General features: G+C 45.1%; 1 protein-coding gene across 1 annotated transcript in view; it reads left to right on the forward strand.

Annotated features, from left to right (window-relative positions):
• The window catches only part of LOC124803240 (gamma-aminobutyric acid type B receptor subunit 2), a 431,083-nt gene that overhangs the window by 298,718 nt on the left and 120,288 nt on the right, over positions 1-12,077 (forward strand). The window contains exon 14 of the mRNA XM_047264421.1: positions 8,239-8,342. Coding sequence (XP_047120377.1) covers positions 8,239-8,342 — 104 coding nt within the window. The remainder of the gene's footprint in view (positions 1-8,238; positions 8,343-12,077) is intronic.

The raw sequence follows: 12,077 nt of genomic DNA on the forward strand, positions 1-12,077 counted from the left end.
GAAGCATCCGACTATCATATCTGACCCCACCTTTGATACTTAACTTAACCCAGATTATTTCACATTCGCATTCGCTAATAACTTCACTGGATATTATTGAATTCTTTACTGCTATAAATACTCCTCCACCATTGGCGTTTATCCTATCCTTGCGGTATATATTCCATTCTGTGTCTAGGATTTCGTTACTGTTCACTTCCGGTTTTAACCAACTTTCCGTTCCTAATACTATATGCGCACTATTTCCTTCAATAAGAGATACTAATTCAGGAACCTTGCCCTGGATACTCCTGCAGTTTACCAATATTACGTTAACTTTTCCTGTTTTTGGTCTCTGAGGACGGACGTTCTTTATCAACGATGATAATGTCCTCTCTGGTAAGCCGTCAGGTATTTTATCGTTTCGCCCAAGGGGGGGTCCCTCTAACCTAAAAAAACCCCGTGTGCACGCCACACGTACTCTGCTACCCTAGTAGCTGCTTCCGGTGTGTAGTGCACGCCTGACCTGTCTAGGGGGGCCCTACAGTTCTCCACCCAATAACGGAGGTCGATGAATTTGCAACCATTATAGTCGCAGAGTCGTCTGAGCCTCTGGTTTAGACCCTCCACACGGCTCCAAACCAGAGGACCGCGATCGACTCTGGGCACTATGCTGCAGATATTAAGCCCAGCTTGCACTCCGCGTGCGATGCTGGTTGTCTTCACCAAATCAGCCAGCCGCCGGAAGGAACCAAGGATGCCCTCAGAACCCAAGCGGCAGGCGTCATTCGTTCCGACATGTGCTACTATCTGCAGCCGGTCACACCCAGTGCGTTCAATAGCTGCCGGAAGGGCCTCCTCCACATTACGGACGAGACCCCCCGGCAAGCACACCGAGTGCACACTGGCATTCTTCCCCGACCTACCCGCTATTTTCCTGAGGGGCTCCATACCCCGCCTAACGTTGGAGCTCCCTATAACTAATAGGCCCGCCCTCTGTGACTGTCGGGACCTTGCCGGAGAATCGGCCACTGGCCCAACAGGCGAGGCATCCTGTGGTGGCTCGGAAACGATGTCATCACCACTAGGAAGCACCCCGTACCTGTTGGAAAGGGGTAAGGCAGCTGCCACGCGGCCAGATCCCACCTTCGCCTTTCGGCCAGGCACGCGCGAGCCCACCACTGTCCGCCATTCACCCTGGAGTGATGGCTGACCGGTAAGATGCTCACTGCCGGAAGACGCAGCGACATCAGGGGTTCCATGTGATTCCAAGGCCACCGAAGTAGGCATAGGTCTCACCACAGTTGCCCCAACGCCACTACGAGCCGACGCCTGCGCCTCGAGCTCGATGAGCCTAACAGACAAAGCCTCCACCTGCCCCCGAAGAGTGGCCAATTCTTCTTGCGTCCGCTCACAACAACCACAGTCCCTACACATGACTATGTTTACCCTACTCTATACGGTGACAAATTCCCAAGATAATCTTCTGATGAGCTACTCTGATAATCAAGAAACACTCACTGAAATACGAGACGCGAAAACTACGCTAGGTTTTCCCAGAAAAACTATTTAAAAGCTAAGCGCAGCAAATAAGTACAAAAACGCTTTATACAAACAGTACTCGCTGCTGCTGGTGCTCTCGCTCTGGCTGTCACAAGACAACTGCTGATTCAAGTGACTAGTGGCTAACGGCCGCGAAACAAACAAAAGACGGTTTTAGGGCGCTTTCTGTTCTAAACGATCAAGAAAACACTAAGAAATCTAACACGAAAACTACGTAAAGTTTTATCAAGAACTGTTAGTTACTATGCAGAGCAGATAAACACAAATAGAATCCCTTCCTTAGTGGAAGGTCGTAAACAAAATGCAAAATAAACGCTTTATACAAACAGTACTCGCTGCTGCTGGTGCTCTCGCTCTGGCTGTCACAAGACAACTGCTGATTCAAGTGACTAGTGGCTAACGGCCGCGAAACAAACAAAAGACGGTTTTAGGGCGCTTTCTGTTCTAAACGATCAAGAAAACACTAAGAAATCTAACACGAAAACTACGTAAAGTTTTATCAAGAACTGTTAGTTACTATGCAGAGCAGATAAACACAAATAGAATCCCTTCCTTAGTGGAAGGTCGTAAACAAAATGCAAAATAAACGCTTTATACAAACAGTACTCGCTGCTGCTGGTGCTCTCGCTCTGGCTGTCACAAGACCCGCGAACCATATGCGACTGGAACAGGAAAGTGACGTAATAACAGTGGCACGTAAAGTGCACTCCGCCACACACCATTGGGTGGCTTGTGGAGTATAAATGTAGATGTAGATGTAAATGTAGGTTCCGCACTGGTTCTTGAGCCATTTGAGGCATGGGTACGACGGTTACTTTAGGCCGCGAGACTTGCCCTAGTAAAGCTCAGAAACCGCGTATGTCCTAAGAAACGACACGAAAAGAATGTGCTCGTTTTGCGATTACAGTTTCTTAAGAGAACAGAGTTAATAATCATCTTGGGGTCAGTAATCTAGCTGAAACCTTCCAGTGTCTCCAGGCCTCTTCCACGTGTACAATCTTCTTTCATGATTCTTAAACCAAGTGTTAGCTATGATTAAGTTATACTCTGTGTAGAATTCTACCAGGCTGCTTCCTCTTTTATTCCTTACCCCAATTCCATATTCACCTACGACTTTTCCTTCTCTTCCTTTTCCTACTATCGAATTACAGTCACCTATGACTATTAAATTTTCGTCTCCCTTCACTATCTGAATAATTTCATTTACTTCATGATACATTTCTTCAATCTCTTCGTCGTCTGCGGAGCTAGTTGGCATATATACTGTGGTAGGCGTGGGATTCATGTCTATCTTGGCTACAAGCCAGAACAGAGTTAAATGAAGCGATGATGGTGAATGTGGTTTCAGCAGCGAACGTAATGAATGTACAAATTTATTTTGTTTTGCAATATAAGATGACGAGAGTGAAGGAGCCTATGACGGCTGTGAACAGACAATTCAGTGCGTAAATGGAGATGTGAATGTAATAGGCATGGGAGGATTCTTGCCCTACAAAGGGGGATGAGTGGCAGGGGGAGGGGTGGGGGAGGAACACAGTGCACGCTTGCAAGGGAATACGGGCTCGGGAATAGGAATGAAAGAGAAGATAGACACTCCGCAATTTAAGCTCTTAGAATCAAAGCTACTGCTTGAAAGTAACGAGAGGAGGCAGTATACTTTAAACAGAATAGGAGATACAGGAGAAAAATAACTGTATTACATGATGGTGAAACGGTGAACTAAGTTGCGCTTTCAAATCGAAATTGAAGAGTTTCCTCATGCGTCACTCCTTCTGTTCTGTGGAGGAGTTCTTTGAAAAATTAAGCTGATTCTTGTTGTATAGTTGACTGCGTTTATTTATACTTACGGCTTGACTTTTTTTCGGGTTCATAAACATTTTATTTTTATCTTTTATTACTTTCATGTTGTAATTTCATGTACTGACACGTTCCATGACCTTCTAGATTTGCTCCATAATTAGGTCCTACGGAACTTGGTGTGTCAATAAATAAATAATAAATAAAATATGGTAATTTGAAGCGTAAGAAACTAGTCAGTAAGAATCATCGTCTAGGAAGTTCGATAGTGAAGTACTGCAGAGAAAACGCTTGATCCACAGAAGCGCGACCACATCCTTTTCCACAAAGCCTCAAGTTCTTGTAGGTAACGAAACCCCAAACTCTCCATTCTTGATAAGTCTGTAAACCATTTCAGATACAGAATTAATATTGTTGTTGTGGTCATCAGGCCAAAGACTGGTTTGATACAAGTCCACATGCAATGGTATCCTGCGCAAGCCTCTTCATATCCGCGTAGCTCCTGCGACCTACATCCTCTTGATGCTGCTTATTGTAGTGAAATTACATTGAGTTAACTATTCCTTGATGCCTGAGGATGTGTCCTGTCAGATGATTCCTTCTTTCAGTCAAGTTGTAGCACAAATTTTTCCCATTTTGGTTCAGCGCTTCTTAAACAGTTTAAAAACCAAACTCCGTTCGAAAAGCCCTCGGAAGGCGTAAAGGCCGACCACCGTGACATCCTCAACCAAAAGATGTCACCGGATACGAATATGGAGCTGCGTGGGGTCGGCACACCATTCTTCCGGCCCTTCTCAGATTTCGTGTGGTGACCTGGAGTCTATGCTTCTCAAATCGGCAGTTCCTGAATTCACCTCAGAAAGATTGAGTGAAACCCGCTCGCCAACAGCGGACGACAAACACGGATGGCCACCTATGCAGGTGCTGACCACTAAGCGCCGCTTAAATTCGGTGATCTAACGGAATTGGTGTATCCACAAGGCTGTTGGCACTACATCAGCTACAAGAACTATTAATCTAATCTCCAGCATTCCTCTGTAGAACCACAACTCGGAAGCTTCTAATTTCTTGTCTGTAACGCATATCGTCAATGTTTCACTTCCGTATAATACGATGGCAATCCCAAAAGTAAGGTCTCCTACTTTTTTATAAGTACAGAACACTCTTTGTGTGACAGTTGGTCACACTGTTATGAAGAGTGCTTCACGCGCTGTGTGTAAACATGCGCACGCCGAGCTGAGACGCTCAGTCTTGGCTTGGCAACCGTTGAGAATTGAGCTCCCGTTGGGTACTAGCGCCAAGTGCGAATTGCACCCAGTTATTCTATTTTTGAACGCTAAGGGCACTGCGGCGATTGAAATCCGTCACATATTGACGGAAGTGTATGGTGAGTCGTGCATGGATGTCTAAAATGTTCGTAAGTGGTGTAGACAGTTTGCAGCTGGTCGGACCGAAATTCACGACGAACAACGGAACGGGAGACCGTCAGTTTCTGAGGAGACAAAGGTTGAGCAAAGCATACGTGAAGGTCCGTGGATCCCCCTGGATGATCTCTGCACGTTGGTTCCTGAGGTTTCCCGAAGCACCGCTCACAGAATTTTAACGGAAACATTGAACTGCCGGAAGGTGTGCGCAAGATGGGTGCCACGCATGCTGAGGACCACATGCGACGAGTTGATTCTTCCCGCGCATTTCTTCACCGCCTTGCAGCCGAACAGGACGGCTTTCTGGACTCAATTGTCACGGGTGACGAAACTTGGGCATACCACTTTCCACCTGAGGCCATACAACAGCTGGCCGGAGTGGCCGTGCGGTTCTAGGCGCTACAGTCTGGAACCCCGCGACCGCTACGGTCGCAGGTTCGAATCCTGCCTCGGGCATGGATGTGTGTGATGTCCTTAGGTTAGTTAGGTTTAATTAGTTCTAAGTTCTAGGCGAGTGATGACCTCAGAGTCATTTGAACCATTTTTGAGCCACCAAACAACAATCACGCCAGTGGCGGCATCCTTCTTCGCCAAAGCCGCGGAAATTCAAACAAATATAGTCTGCCGGTAAAGTCATAACCGTTTTTTGGGATCTGAAAGGGGTATTGTTGTTCGACTTTATATCCACTGGTACCACAATTAACGCTGACAGGTACTGTGAGACTCAGACGGGCAATTCAGAAACGGAGAAGAGGAATGTTAAGCAAGGGCGTACACATTCTCCATGACAACGGTCGCCCACACATCGCTAGGAAAACCATTGCTCCTGCAACAGTTTCAGTGGAATATAACCACCCACCTACCCTACAGTCTTGACTTAGCGCCCAGTGACTATCACCTGTCCCCTAAGTTAAAAAATCATTTGGCCGGAAAGCGATTCAGCTCCGACGACGAAGTGAAAGAAGAGGTTCATAATTTTCTAAACTGTATGGCGGCGAGCTGGTATGACATGGGCATACAAAAACCGTGACCGCCTACAAAAATGGATCGACAGAAATGATGAGCTAAATGTTCAAGCTGTAAAATGGTGTAAACCATTGTAGAAATAAACAGGTCTATGTACTTATAGAAAAATAGGATACCTTACTTTTGGGATTACCCACGTACTACAACCTAGACAGATACTTTCATAAATTACTTCCAAACGCTTAAGTTTATCTTAGATGTTAGCAATCTTTTTCAGAAGTGCTTTTCTTCTTACAGAAACCGCGTTTTGTATTCTCTCTACATCGACCCTATGGCCTTGGGATAGTGGGTAAAGCAATAGAATCTCACCCTGAAGATCCCGGGTTCAGTCTTCAGTGAGAGTGGTGAATTTTCCTCGCTCTAGTTCCGCCAAAGACGATCCTAGATTCACTCAGCGTGCTGTCAAAATGAGTACTGGTGATCTTTCCCGTGGGTGAAAGTTGACCAGAGCAACCGGATCGCTACGACTCCTGCTCCTAAAGCCGCGGCGAATAAAATGGCTGCACGCTACCTGGAGTCAGGCTGATAAAACGTCCATGGGCATGCGCCACAGCCTTTACCTATATATTTCACCTACAACGGCCACCATCAAGCAAAGCTCTTACATTAATATTAATGTTTCATTTCCTAATCTAAATCCCCCACCATCATCTGAATAAATTTTAGCACACTCCACTCCATTAAGCTTATTTTACTTTTGTTGGTGTTCGCTCTGCTACGGTCACTCGGTCACTTAAACGTTCGCCTACATTCACGAAAAATACAGGAGAGATATTATTAATTTCGCTCTCATATGCAAGTCTGTGGCGCATGCTCGTGGACGGTTTATCAACCTACCTTGTAATCAGTTTCATGGAATTAATCTAGTTTTCTTACTTAAGGTCATTTCGGGAAAATGTTTATCACCTAAAGGACAGTATCTGTGTATTTTCGTAAACAGTCCTACGTACACTACTGGCCATTAAAATTGCTGCACCAAGAAGACATGCAGACGATAAACGGGTATTCATTTAACAAATAAATTATACTAGAACTGACATGTGATTACATTTTCAAGCAATTTGGGTGAATAGATCCTTAGCAATCAGTACCCAGAACAACCAACTCTGGCCGTAATAACGGCCTTGATACGCTTGGGCATTGAGTCAAACAGAGCTAGGATGGCGTGCAACTTCAACGCGATACCACAGTTCATCAAGAGTAGTGACTGGCGTATTGTGACGAGCCAGTTGCTTGGCCACCATTGACCAGACGTTTTCAATTGGTGAGAGATCTGGGGAATGTGCTGGCCAGGGCAGCAGTCGAACATTTTCTGTATCCAGAAAGGCCCGTACAGGACCTGCAACATGCGGTCGTGCATCATCGCAGGGATCGAATGAAGCGTAGAGCCACGGGTCGTAACACATCTGAAATGTAACGTCCACTGGTCAAAGTGCCGTCAATGCGAACAAGAGGTGACCGACACGTGTAACCAATGGCATCCCATACCATCACGCCCGGTGATACGCCAGCATGACGATGACGAATACACGCTTCCAATGTGCGTTCACCGCGATGTCGCCAAACACGGATGCGACCATCATGATGCTGTAAACAGAACCTGGACTAATCCGAAAAAATGACGTTTTGCAATTCGTGCACCCAGGTTCGTCGTTGAGTACACCATCGCAGGCGCTCCTGCCTGTGATGCAGCGTCAAGGGTATCCGCAGCCATGGTTTCCGAGCTGATCGTCCATGCTGCTGCAAACGTCGTCGAACTGTGCGGGCAGATGGTTGTTGTTTTGCATACGTCCCCATCTCATGACTCAGGGATCGAGACGTGGCTGCACGATCCGTTACAGCCATGCGGATAAGATGCCTGTTATCTCGACTGCTAGTGATACGAGGCCGTTGGAATCCAGCACGGCGTTCCGTATTACCCTTCTGAACCCGTTGATTCCATGTTCTGCTAACGGTCATTGGATCTCGATCAACGCGAGCAGCAGTGTCGCGATACGATAAACCGCAATCGCGATAGGCTACAATCCGACCTTTATCAAAGTCGGAAACGTGATGGTACTCATTTCTCTTTCTTACACGAGGCATCACAACAACGTTTCACCATGTAACGCCGGTCAACTGCTGTTTGTGTACGAGAAATCGGTTGGAAACTTTCCTCATGTCAGCACGTTGTAGGTGTCACCACCGGCGGCAACCTTGTGTGAATGCTCTGAAAAGCTAATCATTTGCATATAACAGCGTCTTATTCCTGTCGGTTAAATTTCGCGTCTGTAGCACGTCATATTCGTGGTGTAGCAGTTTTAACGGCGAGTAGTGTATGTGCATATGAAAGTAACCTCTGCCCCAGCAGGCGATACTATATTCCACTGTGCTGAATATAAAGATTCGTTCAGCCGTAGAGCCCTTTACACAGTTCCGACTCTTTGGCTGGTGTTCGCCGCTGTTTCAGGTGGAGGTGTGCCGGTCGCAGTACACGCACTCGTGGCTGGGCGCGCTGTACGCCTACAAGGGCCTGCTGCTCGTCGTGGGGGTCTACATGGCCTGGGAGACGCGGTAAGCCACGACCTGATCATCACAGTGTTCAGTTCTGCCTCTATATGATCACGGAAACTACGTCTACAGTAGTAATGCAGCTCAATCAGCTTCTGTACCTTGTGTATATATTCGCGAAAATGGGTAAATACTGTTAAAAGAACCATGATATGCACTGTCGCTGTGTGTCACAAGTTTACAGCCGACCATTTTCAGTCGGACAACAGCCCGTGTTCAGGTACCTATATACAATGAAAAAAACATCATAAGTAGGTACAGTGATCACAAATAAAAACAATTAGCAAAAATTTCTAAGATATTCGTTACACAACGCACAGCATGACCACAAAATTAAAGCAACCAGAACATAGCCGGATGCCAATTCAGCTTCGTACACGTACACACCACTGGCGAGTATACGAGTCTAAATGATTAAGACCCGCAGTTCTCTATAACAGGTAGAAGGCCTAGCAGAGAACATCTGTGCTGCTCGAGTTGAGTGTTGTATGGTATATAAGAGGCGTGAACAACGTCAGATCTTCAGTGATCACTGTGTAGGGCATGGAGAATAGCGCTATTAGCAACTAGCAGAGTTTGAAACGGGCTTTATTGTGGGGTCAACATTCGGCTGGCTGATCGAATAGTGCACTATCAAGGTTATTCCGACATTCACATGTGACTGCTTGGTGGCCGAGCGGTTCTATGCGCTACAGTCTGGAACCCCGCGACCGCTACGGTCGCAGGTTCGAATCCTGCCTCGGGCATGGATGTGTGTGATGTCCATAGGTTCGTTAGGTTTAAGTAGTTCTAAGTTCTAGGGGACTGATGACCTCAGCAGTTAAGTCCCATAGTGCTCAGAGCCATTTGAACAATTTGGGACTGCTTGGGAACTTGGGAGCAACCACAATCGTCAAGTTTCCGGTCGTTCGCATCTGACCACCAAAAGACAGTATCATCATTTTGTCCACCAAGCTCATTGTAACCCTTTCACATTTGCTCCTGCCGCCCGTGAAGAAATAAAGAACTCCTGCGAGGACTGGTAGTAGCTGGAGTAGGGGATTACCGTCCCTTGCGTAGGCTGCCGTTAAAACCACAACACAAACGGCTGAGTTTGGAGGGTGCGCTGACCGAGACGTATGGAATGCTGAAGAATGGCACCACAGAGTTGCAGTGTTGAAACGCAGAACTGTACGGCCCAGGATGGCCGTCTTCTCCTGCTACGGCGGTGACCTGGATAGAGGCGCCATCTTCCCAACGTTTTGTCTCTGCCGCAGTGGTGTCTCTGTTGACCTCATGATGTGGAGAGCCATGATGTATGCCATTACGTCAGCGCTGGATGTCACGAGGGAACTCTGATGGCACAATGGTACATCATGGACATCCTGTAGCGTCATGTTCCCATCTGATGTGACACTGTAGGGGTGCTATTTTTCAACACCACAAGCACCTAAGTTTCTCTCTATTAACTGTGTGCGTAATTTTGAGGTGCTCCCGTGTCCAGGAAAAACCAGAAATTGCAAATTTGTTGTAAGTTCCTATGGGACCAAACTGCTGAGGCCATCGGTTCCTACACTTACACACTACTTGATCTAACTTAAACTAACTTACGCTAAGGGCAACACACACACGCACAAGAGAGGGAGGACTCAAACCTCCGATGGGGAGGGGGGGGGGGGGGGCGCGCGATCCGTGGTGAGGCGCCTAAGACCACGCGGCTTCCCCGCGTGGCGAAGAACCAGAGATCTGTCCCCGATGTCGCATTCGTGGGAAAGCTCGGACAGTCTCAGTATCCAGGAATGAAAGACCAGTTCTGCCTCACAAAAAATATGTCTTTTAAAGAAACAGCAGAAAGAGTAGATTAGATTAGATTAGATTAATACTAGTTCCATGGATCATGAATACGATATTTCGTAATGATGTGGAACGAGTCGAATTTTCCAATACATGACATAATTAGGCTAATTTAACAACATACTTAAGTTAATATAACAACTTTATTTTTTGTGTTTTTGTTTTTCTTTATTTTTTATTTTTATTTTTTTATTTTTTTAATATTTTTGTTTTGTTTTTTTTTTCTTTTTTTTCTTAATTTATATCTAAAAATTCCTCCTTCAAATATCGTTTTAAATGACAAAAAACAAGTCCAGCAAGAACCAGGCACTCAAAATTCTAAAACCCGTGGTTTCTCAATTAATGATTTAGTTGAAACCATTCAGAAAAGTGTCTGGGAAAAGATTGCTTACGAAATTCGTTGTCTCAAACCGCAGCCAGCTTTCAGACGTACAAGACATCTATAGCAAAACGTAGATCTCAGAAGACGCCAAACTGAGACACGACAACACAATCATCAGACCATAGTGTCTTTATCAGTCTGAGACACTCACTTTAAATGGAAACAGCCACAGTAAAGAAATTCGAAGGAGAGAACGTTAAGTAGTTCGGAAAAATTTTAGATAAATTATACTGAAAAAGTAACCCACGGACTAAGAGTAAGAGCAAATAAAGAAGTTGTTAAGTGTTCCAGCATGTATTCGGACACGTAAAAACGCTACCTAAAATTCTGTGGGCATATTAAAACACGGCAACTAACCAGATTAACTAGACAGGTCGTGGAATTATACGAAACTCTCAGTAAAGGAAAAGTTGCTATAATAGAATGGATCTGTGCCGTTAAGGAATAACTGATAGAAAAAGAAATTAGAAACTATGTATAAACGACAGGGGAATATGTAGGCAGAACATTCCCGACTGAGCAGTTGGCTTGGCAGAAAAACGCAAGCACATAGGAACAGCTCAATCTGACGAGGGGCCGACCCCTTTCTGAGACGATGAAAATAACATGGGCACAATAGAAAGCTAAAATAAAACTCTGAAAATGCCCCGTGTTGTACATCGCGTAGTCAAGGAGGAGCTAAACCTAAAACTTCGTTTCGAACATAGATCGCAAATCTGGACTTGGGCAGGGTAAGGTATCTCGCAGATTACCAATGCACTTGCAACACTAATTTAACCAATTCATATTTATTAGAAAATTATCATTTGGATGAAAGAAATTTCCTGTGTCGAGTTATTTCGCTCTTGTACATCGACTATGATACTTCAGAATACTATTGAAACAAACTGATGAAACTTAAGCTATGCTCTCATGTCATGCTTTGGAGGATTACTGCATAGAAGATCCCCTGAAGCAAAAACGTTAATAATGCTGGGCACGTATTCTAAAACAAAGCAAGTACAAAACTATGAATCTCGGAAAGAAAGCTGATAAATTAGATACAAGTAAAAATATCGTTACAGCATGAGAGGAATTGTTTCATACGATTTTGTGTAGTACATACTTTTATTATCCGAAAATTTAGATTATAATGAAAAAAGCGTGTTTTTTGCAATAACTTGGTCAGGAATAGGTGGAGTGCATGCAACTGGTCCTGATTAACGAAAAGAGCGGGGATGCAATAGAATGATATCACAGCAGCAGGAGGCCATGTTTACTTACCACCTGTATTGATGGTGTGGCACAGAGATTAAGACACTAGACACGTATCGGGTGAAAAAGAGGGAATCATAATGGCAAATTCATCTCGAGTTTGGATACAATTCACCTGACTTCGTCGAACTGTCCATATATTTTTGTACAATCCTTCTAAGGATCAGTGATACTGCATTCTAATGATACGCTAAATGCTAACATTCTTCCTCCCTTTCCAGGTCTTCTTCTTCTTCTTCTTCTTCTTCTTCTTCTTCTTCTTCGTCTTC

Source organism: Schistocerca piceifrons, chromosome 6 (assembly GCF_021461385.2).
Source record: "Schistocerca piceifrons isolate TAMUIC-IGC-003096 chromosome 6, iqSchPice1.1, whole genome shotgun sequence".
NCBI classification, from domain to species: domain Eukaryota; kingdom Metazoa; phylum Arthropoda; class Insecta; order Orthoptera; family Acrididae; genus Schistocerca; species Schistocerca piceifrons.